At 35.1% G+C, this 25,223-nt stretch overlaps 1 protein-coding gene across 2 annotated transcripts in view; it reads right to left on the reverse strand.

The window, feature by feature from the left end:
* Positions 1-10,990: 10,990 nt before the first annotated feature.
* GASK1B (golgi associated kinase 1B) overlaps positions 10,991-25,223 on the reverse strand; it is a 41,558-nt gene continuing 27,325 nt past the window's right edge. For both annotated transcript variants that reach the window (XM_069493301.1, XM_069493302.1), the window contains 2 exons: positions 14,357-14,583; positions 10,991-11,245 (listed from right to left, as the gene is read on the reverse strand). In XM_069493301.1, coding sequence (XP_069349402.1) covers positions 11,038-11,245; positions 14,357-14,583 — 435 coding nt within the window. In that variant the 3' untranslated portion in view covers positions 10,991-11,037. The remainder of the gene's footprint in view (positions 11,246-14,356; positions 14,584-25,223) is intronic.

A 25,223-nucleotide genomic window follows, 5' to 3' on the forward strand; every position in this document is an offset into this window, starting at 1 on the left:
ACTTGATATAGATAAACATAAGCAACTTGGTTTATAATCAACTGTGAAAAGAAATCAGCCTGTTCATTATGAAGAGAAAAAAAGAAAGCAATCGAACTCCTTATGTGGATCTGTTGTTCCGTGTGTGTGTGTGTGTGTGTGTGTGTGCGTGTGTGTGTCCTTCTGAATTTTTCTCAATGATACATCCTCAGGTGACCATCACTTGTTTAGATAAACCTCTTTAGAGAGGGCTACTGGTGTGACCACAGCTGAAGAAAATATATCTAAAGCCTGAAGTAGTCTGTTTTGCATAGTGTTTCTGTAATTGAATCTTTTTTAAAGCTGTCTTCCCTAGCAATGATATGTTTCTTAGAATGGTTAGTAAATTACCTTTGGATCTTAAAATATGTAATGGGCCACAATCACATATAAAAAACACTTCAAAATTAGACCCACCCTCCCTCATTTCTTGACTATCTCATGCCTGAGTAACTTCTAGATCTTCCTTCCTCATCTTACCTCTCCCTTCCCACAATACAGACTCCAATCCACTCTAACAAATACCTTTGTAACATGGCTGCCTTTCTAAAGAATTGATAGTAGCCTCTCAATAAAACATGGCAGGGGAAAAAAGTATAACATTATTTGGTGGAAATCACTAAAATGAATATGAAAATATGATAAAAAAAATGATACATCAAGCATAAAACTAATAAAATGGTTACCACTCAAAACAGAGACTAGGAGAAAGATACAGTAAAATTTCTGCCAATTCAAAGAGACAAAAATAGCACTCACATACTCCCTGGATAAGAAGCAAGGTGTAGATTTCTTTGAAAATAAGGGATTGGGTTCTAAGAGACCTAAAAATGGTCTTTTACTTGGTCCTTCAAAGACTAGCAATGGACAAAGGGGGAACATTTTTGTGGGGGTCTAGTTCTGCAGCATAGAAGGAAGAATGTGAGAGAACTGACTTAGTATCTCTGGATACTAAGTGTTATTTTTCTGAGAACAACCTAGATATGCTGCCTGGTAGGTAAGGAAGGAAAAAAGATGAAGGAAAAAGTGAAATAGCAACTGCTGCTGAGCACGGAAAACACACATTCTACCCCACACAGAAATGCAGAGACGCCTGTGCTCTAGAGCAACACTGGCTCATAGACTTTTCCACAGTGATGGAAATGATCTGCATCTGTGCTGCCTGATGTGGCAATCCAGTATCCATTGTTAATTAATTTAAATTCAATTTTAATAGTTTCAGAAGCATTCTTTATGGTTTCAAGGAAATTTTTAGAAATCCCTCGTAAAAACTAGTTTACAAAAAGATATAAACAAATCAATAAATAGTTAATAAGGCATGGAAAGATGAAAGCTCAGCTGGAAAAGCAAAAAAGAAATTTGAAGACAATAAAATAATTACAGAAATTAAAACTAATTAGAAGCAGTAAGAAGTAGACTAGATGCTGGCTGAAACAGAGTCAGATATATAAAGAAAACACTTGAGAAAATAGTGCAGAGTGTGAAGAAAAAATACAGAAAGGTAAGTAAGTAAGAAAAATTCAATTGATTTGGAGGCAGATTCCATTCCATGCACACATGATGAATTTCTCTTTACCGGAAAAAACAGCCAACAAATAAAACCAAAAATATATTCAAATATATATTGTAAAATCTTCCTGAAATGAAGGAAAACATAAATATGTTCATATCATATTATGTTTCAGGAAAATTTAATGCAGAATGACCAACTTTAAGACATGTCCTGAGAATTTATTAAAATTCAAGAATAAAGAAAAAATTCAGTGAGCATCAAAATTGAAAAAGCAAATCACCTAAAGTCGGAGGGGAAAAAAAAAAAAAAACCACAGAATGGCCTCAGAAATCTTATCTTCACTGTTTTCAGTGCCAGATCACAGTGCTAGAATGTCTACAGACTTCCAGGAGGAAAAAAAATATGGACTCCAATTTTGTATCAGCCAAACAGTTGTTTATATGCGTAAGCATAATAGAATGCTATTCACAAACAATCAAAGCTCAGTGAATGGAATTCAAGAGTAGGTCCCTAAAAATTGCTTGATATTGAAGCAAGTCAACAATGAGATGAGTGAAGAAAAACAAACAAAAACCCTATAATTGAAGAAGCTGTAATTGATGGTGGGCAGGAAATTCATTCAAATATAGAACGAATGCATCTGTAACAAGGTAGGACACAGAAAGTAACTATTAAGAATATTAACATAAGAATGAAGATACATATTCTAGAACTTGATTGGTAAAGGGAAGAGGTGAAGGAAAGGAAGTGAAGGAAAGTGAAGGAAATTTAAGAACACAAACTCTTTTATCCATCATAGAAAGAAATCACTATATAATTTCTAAAATTGATAAATTAGAAAGCAATGATAGATTTTCTGTTTCCTGCAAGCATAGGAAAATCAATCAACTTAGGTTAAGTTGAAGCAAAAAGGTGAATTAGAAAAGCCATTTCATGGGAACCAAGAATTAGAAAGGACCGCCAGAGCAACTAACACAAAGAAATAAAAAAAACCACAGGATTTATCTTTCACATCAGATCGTGTTCCCATATTTCTCCTTCTCTCTCTCCCTTTCTTTCTCTCTCCAATTAACTTCCTCTAGCTCACACAGAAGAAAGTATGGGTACAATCTCTGGAATTTATTACACATTATTACTTTAGTCTTCAGTCCAGGTTTGTTTTTCTCATTTTCAGGTCTAATATTCTGAGGGAATTGGAAGTTGTTATGTTAAGTGAAATTAGCCAGGCACAGAAAAACAAATTTCACATATTCTCACTCACATGTTGGAGATAAAAAAGTTGATCTCATGGTGGGAGAGGATGAAGAGAGGTTGGTTAGTGGGTACAAATATACAGTTAGAAAGGAATAAGTTCTAATGTTCAAAAGCAGAGTAGGGCGACTGTTGTTAACAATAATTTATTGTATATTTTAAAATAGTGAGAAGATTTGAAATGTTCCCAAAACAAAGAAATGATAAACCAGGCATGGTGGCATGTGCCTGTAGTCCCAGATACTTGAGAGGCTGAGGCAGGAGGATAGCTTGAGCCTAGGAGTTCGAGGCTACAGTGAGCTATGAGCTATGATCATGCTGCTGCACTCCAGCCTGGGCAACAGAGACCTCATCTCTAAAAAAAAGAAAAACAATGATAAATGTATGAGGTAGTAGGTACCCTAATTACCCTGATTTGATTATTATACCTTGCATGCATATATCAAATGTCACATGTGCTCCATGTATCACATGGATTGATACATTTTATTATATATCAATAAAAAATAAAATTCCAACATTATAATTTTAAAAATACTTAAAATTCTGAGGGAAGTATTTTCATTGGCCCACTTAGATCAGGTGTTCAATTTTGAACCAATAGATTATGACAGGAAACAGAGTTGAATGAAAAGATTGTGATTTGCCCAGCTTGCGTCCCAAGTACATCACTGAACCTAAGGACTATGGCCTGGAAGCCACGGCAGAGGTGAGGTGGGGGTAGAGTGGGGGTGGAGGGTTCACAGAAGAAAAAGATTATTGAAAAACAATAATAAGTTTGATTATATTTGTCTCCAATATAATCAGAGACACCACTTGTGGCTTTCACCACATGCCGTAGTTAATGTTACTAACTAGCTGTGTCTAGTGTCTCTCCTTTCCCACCTACTTTTGTCCAGGAAGTTGTGCTTGGCAGTGAAAGGCCCTTCAGAACTTTTTTCCCTCAGGCACAGAGATAGAAACATTCAGGCTGCTCCATCAGCCTGGGTGCCTGGATGTTTACAAACAGCAAAACCCTCCTGCCAACCTGTGATGGTACATGTGCTACGAGGAACTTACCTTTGTGGTTTTAAGCCACTGAGATTTCATGGCATTTCATTACCCCAGCATTACTGACTGATATATTCCATCCTTCCCCTCCATTTCCCACTGTGGTTGTGCACTGTGTGTTGGCTGAACAATTCTACTCCACTGTATTCTGCTGCTCCTCTTCCTCTCCTGCTGGTAGGGAAACACTCTGTACTCCTCTGACACTCTTTCAGAGGAGATTCCTACAAAGGCCGTTGGGACCCTGATGACAGTCAACGTCTTTATATTCAGGCATCTTCTCAAAGAAAGCAGACACCGGGCCATGGGATAGGGGGGTAGGGGGGGTGAAGCACAGATTTGTAAGTACTTCTTACCTGCAGCCACAACCCAGTCCAAAATTTTAGCCCAACACTTATTTGTCATATGCTCTCAGATTTATTCTACACCTAAAAATTTTATTTCAGAGCCCAAGATGTCTCTTCCTCCTGACTCTCAGGTGGCATCTTTCAACGATCTGTTTTCCCAAACCATCTGACCTCCTAGGGCTATGGCTGATGTCACATAATGTGGTGATAAATGCTAATGAAAGAATTTGACAGAGAAAATCTTTATAAACTAAATGTGAAAGGACAAAATAAGTAAAAGTTTTACTTGTAATAAAGGACTTATTATCAGTGGGCTAAAGCAGTGGTTCTCAACTGGCTAATGATTGATATTTCCCCAGGGAATATATATTTTTCAATGTCTGGAGACTTTGGTGTCACAAATGGAGGACTTTTTGCTATTGGCATCTAGTGGATAGAGGCCATGTATGCTGCTAAACATCCTGCAGTGCACAGGACAACTGCTCATGACAAAGAATTATCTGGCCCCAAATATCCCTAGTTCTGGGGTTGAGAAAGCTTACGCTAAAGCCAGAGTTTAATTAGATATTTGTGTCTTTAGGAATTTGCTACTCTGGATGCTACCACATGGCTCCTCTCTAAACACAACATACTCTTTCTACTTGAGGTGATACTTTTGGTGTTGCAACCAACATAGGAAATGACACAATAAGAGAGTAGCACAAAGGAAATGGCACAATACTAACAGCAAATAGCATTACCACAATAGCCGCCAAAACTCTAGGGAAAGTCCTATATTTTAACTTATTTATTACCTGACTGAAAAGAGAGGAAGGTTGACTTCCTCCTAAGAGAAACTATAAATTATTTCATCATTCTCTTTTAAAAGACCTGAATCTTGCAAGCTTAATCATAATGTATTCTCAGGAAGTTAACGATGATATCTGGATCATGATTTAATTTTTAAAAATGTTGACCTCGATTTTTAATACTCCTGAGGGCCTGAAATGAGGATACAGAACACGATAATCTTGTTCTCCTAAACAGAAGTTGAGCCAATAACATAGGGTACTTTATAAACCAGATAATTTCTGGTGTCCTGGAGCTAAAGAAACTGCTGGCACATCTTGCAAAATCACAGCTGTTTCAGTCTCATTTAGTGACTGGTCCCACTCTCGGCAGCCCCATTTGTCTTTTGAAATACAGCACAGCCAGCTCTTCTGCAGCATGTGATTAAAGCCACTGACAAGGGAGGTTTTCTTTATTTTTTAGTTCTTTGTCAAAGCTTTAGAGATCTTGACAAGTACTGCTAAGAAGTACAGATTACTTTTTTTAGAAATTAATGTGCAAGGAATTGTGTGTATTTTTATCAACAAACTAAATACAGTTTGGAATCATGAAAGTAAAAAGGTACCATTCTAAGATTAAAAAAATGTTGAACTCATTTAACCGCATGCAATGCTGTTTTAAGAAAGCATTTCTGTGACTTCACTCACTTACCATGTGCATTTTTAGGTTGCGAAATAAACTGCCAGCAACCCTTCTGAGTCAGACCTTTCTTAAAGCGGAGCCCTGTCCCAAAGGACTAAAGAGCTTAAAAATGAGAGAAGATGCCATATTTTGACATAAGACAGCTGTGTGTGAATGGGAAAAGGGGCGAAATGTGAAATGAGCATAGACATTCTGAACTCCTCTTGACAAACTAAAGGAACTATAAAAGGGTTACAGTTCTTTGCATAAATGTCAAGAAATAATTCTGTTGGGAAAAGTTCATTTGTTTTAGAAAATTGTTTTATAAAAAGCAGGAGCATTATGGTAACGCCCAGAAAACAACTGGCAGTAAATTAAATAAGTTCATTCAATAGCATACATTTCCTTAGCTTCTCTCATACTCTTAAACACTATTTTAAAAGTGACTATCTGGGATCTTCTACATATCAAGGAAAATAAATCAGGTAACTTATAATTTTAATAAAGTAAAGATTAAATGAAAATAAACTCAAAGGATTTCATTCTATAGTTTATTAAGTAAATGATAGTGAAGGGAGGATTGATGGTAGGGGCTGAAAATGTTTAAGAATAATTGCTAAAGTAAATGATTTCTCAACTTTCATTGGCAAATAAAGTATCTCATTCAATTTTTTTTTCCAATACCTAAGTTTTCACCTTTGCATAAAAACAAAAATTTTACAATATATTAGGTGAATATCTTTCAGTTGGACATAATAAAATTTCCCATCTTCTTAAATACACTGGAAAGAAAACATTCTTACCCTGGGAGACTATAGGCCTGGGAAAGAAGCGTTTTATAAATGAGTGTCCACAGGTCTGAGAGGTCCTTGAAATTATACACAGAATCATATAAACAGACTGGACTTTCAATCAGCTTCTCAAAGTGATCCAGATCTCATAAAAGTTTAAATACCACTGGTACAACACAACACATAAGTTAATGCATTTTTGATTAATCAATGTATTCATTATGAGCATCTGGAATGTTCCACACACTGGAACACAGTGGTGTCTGCAGGATGTATTGAGGTGATTAGATCTATTTGCCTAGCCACAAAATTACTCCAAATTATCATTCTGAGCAGTTATTAGTCAACAATAGAGTCTACAGATAGAGTCAAACTCTTACTGTGAGAACAAAAATCCCTCTCTAGTCTAAGAGTTTTTATTTCTGGACATTTCTCAAAAAAATTGATTTTCTTAAGTTTTGCTACTAAAGATATAACTTAAAGCCCAGTTATGGGTCTCAACTGAAGTTTGCTTATTAATTTGTGTATCTGCTTTGTCTATTACAGAGCATAACACATAGTAGAATCTCAATTAACTGTGCAACGTGATTATCAAAAGTTTCACAGAATGAGTAGCTTTTTTTGCTTATTCTGCTCTCTTAAAGTTCACAAAGAAGTGTCCTAAAATTATTACTACAAATGAATGTGCCTATGTAAGATCTTCAGGGTTTATATAGTTGGGGTTCCTAAATTTATCTTGATAGATAATGCATCTCTGAGAAAGTTTTGGCTTTCTAATTTTCTAAGTCAGTTCCAACACTGCAAATTCCATGTCAACCATTTATGGAAATTGGAGCAAATCACTTTGCCTCACTCAGATTCAGTTTCTTCATCCAGAGGATGAGGTTGTTGGACAAGATGCTGACTTCATGGTACCATTCGTTATAAAATTTTATAAGTTCATGTTTTGAAAGTTTGTTGCAGTCAAATTTTCAAAAATTGAAAATCATGACTCTCAAGCAAATAAAATCATGTGACTCTGTGGTCAGATGTTTATTAAAGCAAAATTCTCAAAAAGGTAAAACTATGATTTCTATGCAAATGTAAAATGAATATATGTCAAAGATTTTATTCAAATGATTAATTAATGAGGGAATCTGTATGGTGGTAAAACCACTTAAGAGTATTTCAAAAGCTAAATATTTATAGGCAACATTAGGATATGATTACTGGACTTGATTTAAAACTGGCTAATTGTCCAACAGAGTAATAAATTAGGGCTATCTTTTCCACCAGGAAGATATTATATGCATCTCTTTGGAACAAAATCTACAAATTAACCTCTTCCCTATTACATTGTTAAATAGTCCATTCAATAGAAAATCAAGCCCAGCATAGCATTAAAAGAACACCCAAAAAATCTCTTCTATTTCTTAGTTTCAGATAATTTTCCTGACAAGTCAAGTCAAATTGCTTTTCATGAATGAAAGTTCTTGCTTGTTGATTATACTACTTAATTTTTAGAGAAAGATCTTTATCATTTTTATTTGACCCATGTTTAATTTCCATATCATTTTCAAATTAGTGCACTAAATGTGCCTTACCTAGTTCTATGCTGAGATAAACATAACTATTTCATGAGACAGTGTATAAAGGAATCTACATCTAAGTATTTTATTTGTTATTTATGAAGTAAAGTATATTTAAAGGCACAATAGAATAAACAAACTATTATACAACTCCAGAGAGTATAAATATTTTGAAAATTAGTCTAAGATATTTTATATTTTGATAAGCTTCCTGTGTGCCTAATAAGCCTAATGACTATGACTGTTATAAAGAAAACTTTAAACATAATTATAAGACCCACTCCAAGCAAAGAAAGAGAAAACAAAAGTTAAATCTTTTATATTTTAAAATATCTGCTAACTAGTTTGTTAACTACCTAAAATAGTACTATATGTACACCAAGAGAAGCACAATGATCACACATGAGGATACCAAACATATTTACACACAAACACAATCCAACAAAATATTTGACTGTTCAATTGTTTCCTTTTTCATAGACATAGATAGCAAACATCTTTCTGTACTTAGCTTTGAAAAGTAACACATCTACAAAAGAAAATGAACTCATCTACAAAAGAAAAGGCACACATATTTAATTTCTAATGTTTTATTACAGATTTTAAAGATACAGATTTATTTTCGTATCATTAGCTTAAAGAAAATAAGTCACACAAGACTAAGCTTTTGCATGTCTGCTAAGGTAAATTATTATATTTTAAATTTGTTATCAAGTTATAAATAAACCATACACTGCGCTTATATGAACCAAACCACAGCATAACGTGAGCGCATTTGAAATGCACGGAGTATTCTCGTTGTTTCCATAAGAGAAAAGAACATTACTTATTAGAATTAAAAGCCTGGCCTTCAGCTATCCATTAGTCAAAAATAATCAGTCATGAATTATTCATTGGTTACAAAACAAAATACATTGTTAAAAAGCAAAGGTGACTAAAATAAACATGTGTTCCTGGACCTTTCATTTATTATTAAACATTTTGGAATAACTGGAGGCAAATAAACAAAGACCCGCACATGGGACAACTGGGCTGCCCCCAAAGCCGTGTAGCTTGAGACACAAAACTAAAGCTACCTTCTGACAGCCTTTAAATCCCACCATCAGTGTCACAAATTTGGATTGAGATGGTAAATTTTGTAAAAAGCAAGTTAAAATGTCAATACGCCACCTTGATAAGACAAGGTGTAGGGCAACTTGCCAAAAGAGTTATTTCAAGTCAGTGGCTCAGTCAAAGTAGAACTCCAATCTCCAAACTTTTATTAGGCCAATTTTCATTAAGAGGATGATTTATGAGAGAAAAAGAGATATTAAAAAGCCCATAGAGAGCAAGTAAAAGTGGAAAATCAGGAGAGCCAACGGGCACCATAAATTTGTGAGAACAGAGGGAGGCACTCAGGACTACAAAGGGAAGTTGAAGAGGAGGATGGTCCAAAGATCAGCCGTCCAAGGGCAAGTGCAGCAAATAAGGATACTAAAAGTAGTAGTTGAATGTGAGCCTAGAAAAGTTATAATTAAATGATCAAATGATCTCTCTCCTCCATCTTCTCTTGTATGTAACATGTTATTTTGACATTTTGCCCTGTACACACTTTTCTAAATTAGAATCTATAAATATGTTCTCTTGGTTAAAATCTAGCCTCTATTGTAATGTCATTAATAGTTCTCATCCACACTGATACCAAGTTACCCATGATCAGAACACAGAAAATGTGCTGTACTTTAGCAATAACAGAACTGAGAAAAGACAGTATAGAATGTATTATAAACATTCTTAAGTTATATTTTTAAATCTTCAGGAAATGAAAAAGTCACTAAGTGAGCTTTTAAGTAAGGAGTAGGGCATGTAAGGGTAGGAGCGTAATGATAATTTGTTCTAAATTTGAAACCTATAGGTGAATATCTATCATACATGATGATCTGGGGTATTGTCCTTCCAACCTAATTTAAAAAGTGGCAGAGGGAGTTTGGGGAGAATTATCTGAGGCTTAATATTGTCCAAGTTTACTGTTTTAGCTCTAGTTATGTGCTTTTATTGAGGACAATTGATCGGAGTCAGGTTTTAATTTATTTTGTTCATATTTCTCATATTGGAATAAGCCAGACAATATATTTAAACACACTCAATATCTGGGCAATATGAATTAAATCAGATTAAATATAATTACATAGAACAAACTTTAAGAAATCTACTATTATAAATAAAATATACAGAAATTATAGTACGTTCTTTGTAAAAATGACAAAATTTTTAACAAAAGAACATCCATTTAAAAAGGATGCTCTATAAGTACATTTTCAAATAGGCAACTTCACAACTTAGAATTGTTTAATTTCTAAGCACTAGAAATAAATTGGATCGAAATTGAAGGAGCAAAACTATTCAATATGTAAATTGTCAGATGTGGATGATTTTCATAGTGACAACAAAATACATTTCTAAAACGTGATGGAAAATACGACTCTTGCTGCTTAAATGGCTGATTATATATGGATATAATAGAAAAGGTACTGATTATTTTGCAAAAACATCAGCATTTCTATTTAAATGTATTGTAGGCTCTGATGCTCTCCTAGACCATGTGCCTCAGTCTTCTAATGTAGAATTGCCTCTGGCCAGTGTGGGGACTGCTCTGTTTTAATAATCAGCAATAGAAGAATTAATATTTGGTCAAAACAGTCCAAATGGCATAATATATGATTTATTAATGGAGTCAGTATATCTGGTTTACACTGTTCTATTAAAAGACATGATAAATGTTTTTAAAAGTTAGCTAGAATAATAATTGGAACTATTCTGTAATCTGATGTTGAGACTCACAGAACATGATGCTAGAGAAAAATATAGGCAAATATTTCTTGAGCAGTTATGTTTTTTAAAATCTTTTTAAGTCTGCATACAGTGTTCAGGCCCATAATACCTACTTGGTTAAATTCATTTATTTTATGCGTCCATCTACACTGCCTCATTCCTAAAAGGACTTGACATTGATGGACTTGATTTAGAAACAAAAACACAAATGCATAAATATATGGAGCACTCAGATCCTTTTGTCATTCATTCATCGGTAATACTTTGGCCCCGTGGGCATTGATGTAGGTGATGAGAATTTTGGCTCTCTGCTCAATTACATCAATAAGCTTTTCAATTCCTTGTCTACCTCCTTGACTTTCCCAATAAACTTTATCAAGAAACAGAGACTGAAGGAGTTTCTGCCGTAAGTGCTGGCTCTTCAAAACAGAAACTGCAGATTCGGGAAACCTGAAAAGATAAAACGATATTTCGTTTTTGGTAATTGCTTAGGAATATTATCCCTTACCCGATTGTCCTTCATTAATCTGGCATAAATTACACTATCAAATGGTATCTTTGAGAACAAAAACCTTTTAGTCACTGCCAAACTGACACTTCTCTTGATAATAAATGCTGGAAGAATGAGTTTCAAGTGAACTGAATTTTCCATACCATTCAGATCTTGACATACTAACATCTTACGTAAGGTCATTCCATGCAGTAAGAGAGGCACAGGATTAGGAAGGATTCTATTAGACCAGCAGAAACACTCTCCTCAATCTTAAACTCATTTTGTTCATGGAAACCCTTTTAACCTGTCAAGTAGAATAGCATTAAGGTGAGGTTTTATGCAAGAAAACCTGACAGGCAAAATGATGACGATTTCAGTAAAACGGGTTCTTCCTCAGTAGAAGTTACACAACTGAACTTAATGTGAAATAATCCAGAATGTGTGTACCAAACTGAGAAAAGAATCATTAAAAAATGCCCAAATAAAGAATTGTCTTTGGATCATACTTCAGGAATTCTGAGGATTTGGGAGCATTTTATTTAACTAGCTATTAAACTGTTTTCAAATAAATTAAGCAAAACTCTAGTTTTAGAGCCATGGCATTCCACAATGGATATCTCTCTGGCAAACCTAGAGCCATTTTAAAACAGGCCTTGCTGAATTACCTTAAGAAAGTACATTGAGCTTGCCTCTCTTCATTGGAAATTATAAAGCCAGGACTCTAGCATATACATTATCTGAAGAACTTAGCAAACTTTCTGGATCAAAAGTATAAGTAGTATTTTGCTAAATGCCCAATTTGGCTTCTTCCAGCTTTCATTTAAATGCTAATGAGCACAGTAAAAATATTGGGGTTTAATAGTGATTTTCAAATAAACTCAGTTGTACCTTAAAAACTGTGGCAGGAATATATATACTTGTTTGAAGGGTACACTGTGCCAGAAGTTTTAGGCCTTCTAAGCACCTTTCCCAGATGTCAATGGAGCACGGTGAGGATGGCACACAGGGTGCATGAATGTGAGGAACCAGGTGCTCCAGCAGCTCTGATGCTGCAGAAAGACCAGTGGCCACAGAGCTGGACGTGCATAATCAGTCTGAGTAAGTGTGGAATTAAAGAACGCTTATAAGATGCTCTAAGTTCCCCAAAGACATTATTATACAATGTAATGGCTACAGTATTAAGTAGCAGTTTTGCTCTATGGAGTATTAATAATCCATGATTTGTAAATTCAACGGCCCTTCAACTAATTTAGCTGTGGCAGAATATATGAGATGAAACTTAAAACCATAGATCTCTTTAGTGACTAATCCTTTTCATAAAGGAAAGCAAAAGTACTACCTGTTTGTGTATTATGTTGATTACTAGGAATATTCAATGCATAAATCTGGGATTAGCAAAGTCTTCATTTTTGCTTTTCAATGTGTGAATTATATATTCAAAAAAGATTTAACTTCAAGCTCATTACTCCTTATAATGCATTTGAAGTTAAATCTTCTTTGAAAGAATAAATGACTGTTCATATTTATATGAATGTATGAAATGGATGGACTATATTCCCCAGGCATTCCTTAAGCAGGAATTTAGGGATTTAAGGAGATCCTGTAATATCAACTCAGTAAGTGATGTCTTAGGAATGTAAATTGCCCTATACATAAAATTTCCTTGCTTAGACATTTAAAAGAAAGAATCTGCTACATATTCTGCCTTCAGTCCACAAAGATACTTGAAGAACAGGTATCAACAGGGCAGGACATGGCAAAAACTCATGAAAATGGACTCATGAAACTCCCACGGGAACGGTATTGCTTTTAATGTTAAAGTAAATAAAATCCATATTACCTAAGTCATGGTGTTTCAAAAGAATGAAATATGCTCCAGAATATTATTAACAAGAGTAATAGTAACAGAACATGAACACCACAAGTTATTGCAGAAAAATATATTGGACTTGGATTTGGAAGATCTGGGTTCTAACTTCAATTTTAGACTTGCTCGTGTGCTTCCTAGCAGTCACTTAGCTTCGCACAGCTGATTAGCTATTTTACTTATGCACCCTCTATTTTTAAGTCTCCAACCTACCCCAGTTTCTTTGTCAATCTGGTTTCTGACTAAGGTAGAAAGTATATGGAGGATGGCTTCACCCACTAAGAGGCAAAGCTTGAAATCTAGCCACAAGTTCCATAGCTGGGGTTGAACAGCTCACACTTTATAGCTGGGTTTCTGCCATTACTAAGCGTCTTAATTTCCTTTATTTCCAAATAGTTGTAAGATCAAGAGTGCCATTAGCAACCATGTGTTCGAACTTCTGCGGTGCAGAATTCCTTCTTTAGTTCCACAGTGGCCCTCTGTCCACACTGCATTCTTTCTGAGCTCTGCCAGATGTCTCTAAATTTTTAAGATCTCCCTTGAACTATTGGTCAACCCTAAATATAGAAATACTTCTTCCTCCCTAACTAGTTTCCATCAGCCCTCCCTTTCAGGTGTTAGATACTTTTCCCCATAATCTATGTCTACTGGTAGTATTTCCAAATGCTCGAAAATTCTCTCTCCTGAATTAAATAGCCAGCTGTCCTTTGATCCTATGCCCTGCTCACCAGATTGGCTCTCATTTTCTACTGCATTCATAAAAGTCAATCCAGTTCATTATGAATTTGGAAATCCTGCCATGTCAATATTTGCATGTCTATTAGATCCCCCGCCTCCGTCCTATCCTGTGCCTAATAATGGAGCCTCTGCCACCTGCTTATCCCTGCTCTGCCAGTTCCCATTCCAGAGATCCCCTCGTTCTTCCAACCTAACCCACATGAATTTTCACAATGAATTTGAAGCATAATGAATGTGCTTTGTAGGTGGCATGGGCTGGTGATAGAGATGCAATAGCTGCACTCTGGTTTGGTTCCACTTGGGTTTGTTTCCCTTCTCTGGGTCTCCGTTCCCAGATCCCACATTCAAAATTACTTTCAAGGGTTAAAGCAATCAGATGTAGGGTGTGAGTTTTGTCAGAATCTTACTACTTATCTAATATAAATGCGATGTCCTGCAGATGTTACTACATCATAAAACTTACTCTTTGATGCCTTCTAACAACTTGAAGTTTAAATTATCTTCACTTCTGTCAAAGAAACCTTTATTGTCTATAAAGACCAAGTGCCTTGGGTCATGCTTTCGCTGGACAATGTGTGCCAGAGCTGCAGAATCTTGGTCATTGCATTTTGGCCTCAATCCATTCTGTACACAGGCATCTTCCTTCCGAGGTCTGAATCCACAGCAATTTGTATCTAAACGATTATAAATCTGAAAATGGGGGGAAAAAAAAACCAAGATGCTGAGTAAAAACAAAACTTGGAAAAGTGAGAAGATTTCCAAAGACGAGTGCTTTCTGAATAGCTGAATTGCCAGAATCTAAGAGGGCCAGGCTCATTTAATTAAAGGCAACTGTCAGAATAAGTCCAAGGTCCATATCCTTCTGACTCAGCCATGGTTATAAGCATTTCCAGCTTCTGCTAATAGGTCCAAAGTCAGATCATCCAAGTTAGGCATCTCCACCCTTAATATTCAAAGTTCCCACTGACATCACATATAGACACATGGCCAACAGAATCTCTGGCTCCATTCATGACAGAAGAGACACCGTTGTACTTTCGCATAGCCAGAAGGCTATATCTTGTTTTCTCCCTCGGGTTGGTTATGGAAAATCTGAGTTACTTCATTGGCACTAAAAGTTTATTGCATCTCCTAACCTATCTGGATTTCAGTATTACTGTAATCTAACCTGAAATAGCATAGAATAAATCTATTGAAAAGATGTGAGATCCAATAATGAAAACTAAAAACACTACCTATATGAAGGCCACAGCTAGATTCTGAATAAGAGAGTAAAATAAACAAAATGAGCCTATTGGGGTTTGTTATGGGGATTAGGGATATCACCCTATAAAAGAGGGTAACAAGATTAATTAGAAAAAGGAGAATTATAGAATTTCATTTCTTTTGGGCAAGGAAAGAAATAATATTTATTAATCAATGTAAAATAAAGCCTGGGCTCAGGAATTAGATAAATTTAAGTCAAATCTTTGCTTTCACAACTGTTAGCTCTGTGACCTTATGTAGATTCCTTTACATTGTTGACTGTCAGTTTAATTAACTGGGTAATGGGAATGATACTCTTTACCTTGCATAGTTGGTAGAAAGATTAATGAAAATATTTGTACACTTTCCATCCCTGACCCAAGCAACTATGAGATATTAAAAAAATGAAAACTGTTACTACTCATGTTGAGCCACACATACACACTATATGAGGTGATTTATCTCAAAACAAGCTTTCAAGGCAAAGGGTAATTTATCCACTTTAAATGAAGAAAAACTGAGCCTCAGAGAGGTTAAATAACCTACCCTTGGCAGAATATTAGTAAGTAGCAAGTTAGGATTTAGACATAGATCTGTTTGTCTCCAAAATTTCATGATTTTTCCCCCAATACATCATGTTGACTGTTTTTAGGCTAGTCAAAGATGTATATATGCACACATTTCAAAAGACGGCCAGACAGAATTTTATTCTTTTTCTCCTTCTCCTGTGTTTTTTCAGTTCCCATGGAACCGTCTATTCTAGGAGGCCAGTTGCTCAGAAAAGGATGCAGAAAAGCAGCCCCAAAATTTCACCTACTTTGAAATGATCATTCATTCACTCATCCAACAAGCGTTTATTGAACATCTTCTACATCACATCAGTGAGCTGGGCACCAAGGCAAATGTTGCCCACGGCCAGCACCTTCCTATCATCACAACTTCCAAAGGAAAATGAAGTGGCCATTTAATTTTGCCTTACTAAACCACAGCAGACTTCAAGAACTGGGCAAATGGCCTCCCTCCCTGTTTGCTGCATGTAAGTGGACTTTGTCTCCAATAGCATGGTTTGAGAGCAAGAACTGTAAGAGAAGTTAGCACAAGCCAGTTTTCTTTGAAGTTTTTGTAAAGCCAGTCACTTGGGGCAGGCATGGTGAATACACAGCTAAGTATTTGCACAGCTCAGAGGGCACGCTGCTGGTCTAGAAACAATCAGCAGCTAAGGAGGGCTCTGTCAGGACTACTTCCAGGCAGCTGGTCCCTGGGGCCATAATTCAAACCCCTGGTTTATCCTAAAGGTCACATAGGCTGACTCCAAGGACCAGTGAGTTACCACTGCTTGTCAATGTGCATGTGTTTGATGTAAGCATAGAAGTTTTCCCAAAGGTGAGCAAGGGTAACCCAAGCAAATCACTATAAGTTGGAAGAGCATATGAAATGAAGAAAACATAAATTAGAAACTATTAGAAAAATGTATTGAGCCCTTTCTCCTCAAACAATGTCATTCATTTTATATGGTACCTTCACTGCCTTTGAATATAAGAGAAATCAAGTGATACAAAAGTGACCGCTTCTGATTGCCAGTCATTTAAATTAAGGTCAGAAAGAATACGAAAAATAACTTTTCTAAAAGCTGCTTCTCATCTCATCTCCCTTTTTATATGCATTAGCTAATAATCTTCAAATAATCTCTATACCACCATTTTTCCACCATCATCATATGTTTATGTCCAGTTATATGAACATTTACATATGGGAAAAACTAAATCTTATTTAATTTTGACTACAACATCGAGATCTGTTACATTGGACATGTGTGTTTAGATTTAATCCTTAAGGACAAATCTACCAACCATTTCTTAAATACTGCTCCAAACCCTCTAAGTTCTTCCTTCATTGTTGATTTCATAGTAGTAAGGAAAGGATTAAGGCACATAGCTACATCTGTATTGTTTCTACAGCAAAGCCTTGAATATCAAATATATTAATGTTAAATAACATGTTCATTAGAGTTTAGGTCCTTTCAGTACTTCTCTAAATATTAGAGTTTTCTATTTTTAAACTACATGAAAGCATTAAAAGTTAGAGGTGGAAAAGATCGATTTAGGTCATCTTTTTATTGCCTTACCAACATTAAATTATTTCCTACAGTGTATATTTATAAACGCTTCATCTGATCTAATTTTGAGTCACTCAACAGTCTGATTATTTCACCAGTTCCCTGACAGACTGTTGTGCCATTCAAGTTTAAGAGACGCTATTATTGAAAATGGGTGCCTGTGTTCAGCTCAACTTCTTTTTAGAAAATATTACTACTCATTTTATTAAGATCAATGTGTGTACTTGGTGGGTATATTAACACATGTTGCATATGTGTCTGTGTGTGTGTGTGTGTGTGTGTGTGTGTGTACCTACTGATGTAAAATCAGCTTGTAAGGTCCCAAGTAATCTAAATAACCTGGGTTTTATCTTGTTTTCCTTATCTTCCAACTATAGTAAATTATGTTTTTTTATTATTGCCCTTGTCTAGCAAGGGCTTATGTACCTCTTAATTCATGTTCTCTAGCTCTTCTTAGAGTTTTGTTTATGGCCTTCCTTTTGAATTCACATTCAATATACCAAAAATAATGTGGCCACAAAACCATAACCCACGCCCTTAAATTCAGTGCCATTTTGTTTGGCAGTTAATTTAGTTGTATATTGAACATATTTCTGCTTCCTTTTAAGACAGCTTATCTATTTTTAAAGCCTAATAAAGTATATCCTTCATAGCTATGAATCCATAATACAGTTTTAATATACTTGTTTAGTGCACACATTAAAATAATCACTTCATTTAACTATTGCGTGATTAAGCACGGCAGTTCACATCTACACGTCTATATGTTTGGGTAATTATCCTACAAAGAAGGCTATTGGGGATAAATTTTGTCAGTGAAGCAATTGTGAATGCTCATCTTTACTGTGGCTTGTCCAAGTTCACATCTTCTCATTCTTTAAAACAAGGAAAATCTTTTGCAAAACTGGTCTGCGTCTGAAGATTACTGCCAACCCCCATTTTCCATAAAATCACTCTTTCCTCCTTTAGGAAAATACAACGTCTCTGTGTTTACCTAACTAAAATTATACTCAGAAAAACCCAGGTGTGGCAGCCAATTTTTTTTTTTTTTTTTTGGTCGGTGGGGTATTTTTAGATGTATTTCCTTCTTCTGAAGTTTTTTTTTTAATTCCATTTTCCTTTGGTAGTGTTAGCTTTGCCTATAGGAAAAAAGTACCTTATGAGTGACTCAGGCTTTGCTGCGCCTAAACAAGGGTGCCTCTGCCGTACTGTCCTGGCTCTCCAAGACCCGTTAGAAATACGCAGAATCCCAGTGACTGTCTGCCCCAGGCACACCACCCACTCCAGCTATGTCTTCAAAATGGGTCTAACAAGCAATTGTGTTGGTTTCTTCAACTCTCCTTTTTCCTCAAAACAATGTGATTAAACAACCAATTTCAGGCAATACCTGCACAAAGGCAATAAAAAATGTTTTATTTATATATATGATATATTGATATATAAGTTATATATCAATATATATAAATAATATAATGTCCCTAATAATAATAATGATGAAAAACACAGCAGTCATATATTGAGTTAGTATGTGCCAGGAACTGTATGCCTCGTACTTCACATGTATTATTTCATTTAATCCTCACAGTAACCTTAAGAGATAGGTGCTCCCACAGTCCCATTTGATAAATGAGGAAGCTGAGGCACAATGGGGCTAGTTGACTTCCCCAAGGTCCTTCAGGTCATCAGTGACAGAACTCGGGATTCTAACTACATATCTATTACTTTAAGATCCATGCTCTTCTCTATCCTGATTTTCTCTCTCAGGTGTCATCTCCAAGGCCATACTGCAAAACAGCAAGTGTGTCTGCATAGAATGTTAAATGATACTGCATTAAAAAAATATTAGTTTTAAGGGTTGCATCAGAAATACAAAGAAGTTCAGTGTAGTAGTTCAGGGAAAAACTCATGAAGGAGAGGGTATTACAGTCGGGTTTTAAGAGCTAGGCAGGATTAGCTGGAAAACAGGCAAAGGCATGAAGGTAAGAAATCCAAAGACATCTTTAGAGAAGCAAAGAGTATATTTGACCAGTGCTTCTCCATGTGGGCTATTGTTTTGTTAAAAAAAATGATAAATTATTAGAGAAATGAAATTTTTTAAATATAGGAAATTCCAGACAAATGTTTTGTTAGATTCAGCAGACAAGATTACTCTACCAAATTGCTATTGAAGTTTCTAAATGCTTTCGTGTAATTCTGTATTTATCTTATCATGAACTGACAGGAAGTGGCATGAGTCCTCAGATCACACTTTGAATAGCACATATGAGTCACATTGCCTAGAGTAAGGTGACCATGAAGGCAGGTAGTCAGAGAAAAGGTGTGTAAACGTATTGTGCCTACAGGAAAAGCTAAAAACTCTGACATGTTTCATTATCATGTTCTCATGTAGAGCTGGAAGAGAGGTAGAAAGCAAAGGAGTAGGGCATCAGGTAGAAACACTGAAAGAACAAAAACTGAAGGAAAACAAGGCAATATACTTGGAAGCTGAAGAGAGAATATAATAAAATGAGGACATTCTTCCTAACATACAAAGAAAATTCCCATTATCCAAATGTTGTTCTCATTCAATTCTATTAGTTAAATTAGATAAACCTCTATATTTTTCCACTTCTGTTTTCCTATACCTCTCCATGGGTCTGCATGAGTGTTTATGCACAGGTGTGTATGTAGCTGTATCTATTTTTAGTTTAGTGAGTCAGTATCTTAAGATTCTCACCATCTCTTTTCAAACTATTTTTTTTACCACTTAAAAACTGCACCTTTAAAAAAAACTACGCTTTTAGAAAGTTTAAATATGCAATAAAACATGTAATTGGTGGAATTTAACAATCCACCATAGTAATTCACCCAATGCCTAGCACATAGTAGGCACCCAATAAATGTTTATTTTTGAATGAACTCTGTTGAAACTTGGTACTCACTTTATATTAATATTTGGCTATCTACAGAGCTCCTCCAAAGCACTATCTTGTATTGGGAAGAGACAAATAAACAAAATGATGGTAGCATATCTGGATATAGATTTTTTTTTTTTAAGTATCATACAATGAATAAAGTGCAAAAAACAAAAATATAAATGAGAAGCGGCAAACAATGGAACTGCCTGTGTTTGTCATTTGCTTTTGCTTAGCTTCTTTATGTGGGTCTAATTTCACTAAGCACAAATCATGAATTCTCATATCTTGTAGAGAGTCCACCACACTGCCATGAATGTAATAGGCATTGGACAAATATACAATAGACAAATGTGACAAAAATAACAAAGGGAAATTCTTTTCCACAATTAGCAGTTTCCAGGAAAGATTCCTTTCAATCCAAGTTATCCCACTGGACGTCTCATTTGGTTTATAAGATACATGCAAAAAAAAGTCCCATTGTCAACAATTACCTTAATTACTTTAAAAAGGCAAAAAAAACAGTAAGAATTGCTAGCATTATCAGCACCACCCCAGACACAGAGAGCTACAAAAACATTCAGGCTTTGGTATTTATCAGATAATACCTTACACTGAAAAACCCTTCTCCATGAATGTGTCTTGTTGTAAACCAGTGTATGGGTGCTATGGTGTAAATGGAACTGGAGTTGGATGCGGGTGGTCTACTGTGTGTATAAAGGTCACCAGGTCACGGAGAAGAGCAGCCTCAGACAAATCCCACAGTTCCCACGGTACTTGTTAATACAGACTCTTACTTTGGGAGCTAACCAAAGCAAAATCCCACAATGTTCTCCCCGCCTGCACCTGTATCACTTGGGAACTCTCACCTCATGAAATAATAGATTTTATTTTTTCTCTGTGCTGTCATGATACTAGATGCCTGTTAAATTAGTGAGCAGACAAACGTGACTAGCAGAACAGCTCATGAACGATGAGAAATGTTAAAAGTAGTCTGCAAAATATACATTGAACAGTGGGCATAGGCTCTGCCTGCATAAACAGCAATCATTGCTCTGCTCCACCTCTACTTTAGAATTCTACATTTAAAAACAAAAATAACTATCAATATATACCAATTCAGGGAAGCGCCTCTAGTTTTTTTCCCCATTACTAAATCACAATACTTAGTACTATTTCTTTATGTATAAGTAAAAATATTTTAATGGTATGATATATTTGAATCTATTTCTATAGATGCAGTGTTTAAAATCCATATACTGTACCTCACGATAAGTATCAAAAGCCAAACATCACTATGTCATAGACTCTGGAGAGAGTCACCAAGCAAGTGACAATCTATTTTTAGAGAAAGACAAGTTATGTTCTATAATCTGCACAAGCAGAGATGCATGAAAATAGTCTCTGCCAAAGGCACACCCACCTTCCTGTAAAGATTTCAAAAGAGCAGACTAAGAAAAACAACAATTTTTGCATTTTATGAAATTCTGATTAATATAATAGAATGAATTTATATTAAGCAACAAATTTAAAATGGGAATAATACAATCTTACTATAATAAAAATTTTAAAAGGCTTTCCTTCAATGAAGTGGAACACTATTATATCTAAAATCATTTAGTAGAGTTACAAATAAGCTAAAAACTGTGCTCATTATATCTGAAGGAATATTGTCACTGAAAACTTGTCTTTTGCTTAACTTGCATATTAATTTTTATAATTTATATAGATTTTCTATCAATTTTATTTTTACCTATAATACAGATTTTGTTAAAAGAAAATTGACAAAAATAAGTACAGATAAATTGAATGACTATGTTAAAACACTATCCTGGTTATGGTTAACAGAACCTAATATAACAAATCCAAATAGCTATTTAAAAACACTTTTTTTTATAGAAATCAGTTCTCTTTAAAAAAACAAATTAATTCTGATGGACTGATAATTTTCTGGTCATTAAAACCAAATTTTTCTTTTATGAATTAAACTTTTTTCCAAAAATTATTTGTACGTGTACATACAGAATTTCCTATTCTAAGATATATTTGTTTCTATGTTCCTTGGATTAGTAAATAGCTATAAAATAAAGTCCTTTGTATAACCTGGCTAAAAATTTCCAGAATACTGCTAAAGCACTTTGTACTATAAAATTTCTAATCATCAAAATAATCCAAAATGGTAAGCATCATTTTTTCCCCGTATTACAAATGAAAAAAAAGTTCAGAGAGTATAGTAACCTGCCTAAGGAGATAAAACAAGTGACTGATGTGGATTTGAAAAGATTTTTTCCTGACTTACCACGATGCTTCCCATGATAGAAAAGACAAGGTTCTTGCTTTCATGGAGATTACAACCCAACGCCTCTAAGTATGACTCACAGTGTATCCTCCACAGCAACCAACGTCATACTTTGTCCAGTACCAGTACTTAATAAACGTTTGTTGGGAAAAAAAAAATGAAAGAATAAATACTGGTTCCACTCAGCTCACCTACTGAAACATAATGCAGGTAGCTAATTACCAAAAGTCCTGTTTTCCTCTACCCACTGTCTTATAAAAACTTCAAAATCTTAAAATCGCAGATCTTAGAATCATAGAAATGTAATACCTTTGAAGTTACTAGTACTATACAAAAGAAAGGTTTATTTCAGAAAAGTGAACCTAAAACAGTAGTTTTCAAACTTTTGATTTCAAGACGCTTGACGCTCTTAAAAATTATTGAGGATACTCAAGGAGTACTCATTTATGAAAGTTATTTACTGTATCAAATTTAGAGCTCAGAACTTTTTAAATAGATACACATTAAATTCATTTAAAAATAACCTATTGTATGTTAACGTAAATAACATATTTTGAAGGAGATTGCTATACTTTCCAAAGAAAATGAAAGAAGTAGGATTGTTCTTTCAGGTTAAAATGGTGTTCAATAAAAATAGCAACTAGTTCAGCTCACAACTCAAACAACTGCATACATGGTTTTCCTCAAGACAACCACTGCACTGTGGGATGCAGTAGGTGTGTTTTATACATTCTCATTTTGCCAGACAGGATATTAAAAAGATATGTACTTACAGGCAGAGATTAAAGAAAACTAATAGTTTTTATTGTTCCATCAAAGGTATTTTTAAGTGAATCTGGCATTTATTCCATATGACTGCAGGGGCAGTGAAGACTATGACAACTACTGTTACGGTTTGGTGCCTGCCTTGATTCACGCTAACGTATCAACATATTCACCCACTACTGCATATACCAACACAGTGACAAAAGCAACAAATTTCATAACATTATGAAAATAGTTTTGACTCATGGACTCCCTGAAAGCCTCACAAAAACCACAGCTCAAAGCAGTCCCATTCAATTGGACCATACCACAGTAATAATTCTTCTTGGAAGCTCCATATATCTCTTAGTTAACATGTGTTCATAAACAACATGATTATGGTTGGGAAGAGCATAAGACTAACAGAATCCTTATCCCACTTTTTCACTGGTTGAATCAGCTCTCACTTCACCCTTCATCCTCTCTGAGTCCACTTCTTAGCCATTTATGAATCAGAAATTTTAAAAAAAATTAAATAAAAATACACATATATATGTAGAGAGAGAGAGAGAAAAAAAAAAACCTGATGAATATCTGCCTGCCCTCTCAGGTGTTCCTATGGAAACACTATCATGTTAATTTTTCCAACCTTTTTATATTTTCATCTTGGTATACTTATACAAAGGTTTCAGACCTCCTGTTTTCCTAGAATATGCCAGTCCAGGTTGGTTTCAGACTGTCTATGATTCAATGGCACAGGTTTAGTGAGGAAACCAATACCAAAAGCTAGTTCAAGCAATGTGTTAAACCATCTTTGACTCTCTAATGGTTATTTATGCCATTAGGTGGGTTTCCTTAAGTCCCTGATCTCTCCAGCCCAGCTATATGTCTAACTAATCTTCTGATTTAAGCATACTAACCATACATTGATCAATTTCAACACAGTCTAAAAAATTCCCAGCAAGGGTGGAAATAAGCAAAAGAGACACATAATTAAATAGCATATACTGTGCTTTTGATTAATAATAAAATTAGAATTCATCCAGAAATTCTTCATTGGTTGTCACTTAGCAATATGAAGTTATGAATATAACATACTTAATCAGACATTTTGTCCTTTGTTTCAGACTGATACAAGATCAAAAACCTATGTCAACAAATCTCCAACTCTACATTTCATACAGATGAGGCTTTAGAGCAATTAATGCTAGCAATCTCTGAGAATGAATGTTAGATACTAGATGGAAAGAACATACAAAGTTTTAAAGGCGTTCAAGTTGGAAGCAGACATCTGAGGAATCTGTATGCTCCTTAACAGGAAAGATATGCTTTGAGAGATATGTACTTTCTTTTTCTTCTCTGAAAAAGAAGTGGCCAGTATCCAGAGAAGTACATTCTAGTTATAGAGGCCAGGTAGCTGATAAGCTATGCCTCTATAATGAACATGGGTCAGTGTGGCTAGATCACTGTTTTTCTTTAAAGTTTCTTTCATGAAAAATCAAATAAACAGCTTAAATTCTGTGAAGTGAGAGGATGCGGTCGCTAAAAGTCAAGTCGCCACTGGAGAAATGATGTCAAAGCCCAAAGGGAGATTCATAGGTCATTGCTCTTATATTTTCTTTCTCATCCTGTCATATTCTTGTAGAGAATTTTCAGCACCAGAAATAGGTTCCATTTAAGGGCCATAAAAAGTGAAACTATTTGCCTTTTGAAGTATAGGCCCATGTAATTCTGTTGGTTTCCTAATCTCCCTGAGGTTTTGGGAAGGCCTAACTTCTCAGGGGGAAGGCAGAATCTAGAAGGTTAACTTCTGCAGAGGAAGATTTTACAGACTTCCTGGATCAGACTCTCTTTGGAAGGATGAAATCTAACAGAGTTGCCAAATGCAAAAGGGATGTGTTCCTTGAATAGTGAAAGAGGAATTGAATATGTGGATCAAGCTATGCTAACATAAAAAAATAGAACAAATGGTTTATAAAGCAATCTATTTAAATAAAACACCTATGCTTTTTATATGATGTTAAAATGTCCA

The sequence above is a fragment of the Eulemur rufifrons genome, chromosome 18 (genome assembly GCF_041146395.1).
Source record: "Eulemur rufifrons isolate Redbay chromosome 18, OSU_ERuf_1, whole genome shotgun sequence".
NCBI lineage: Eukaryota > Metazoa > Chordata > Mammalia > Primates > Lemuridae > Eulemur > Eulemur rufifrons.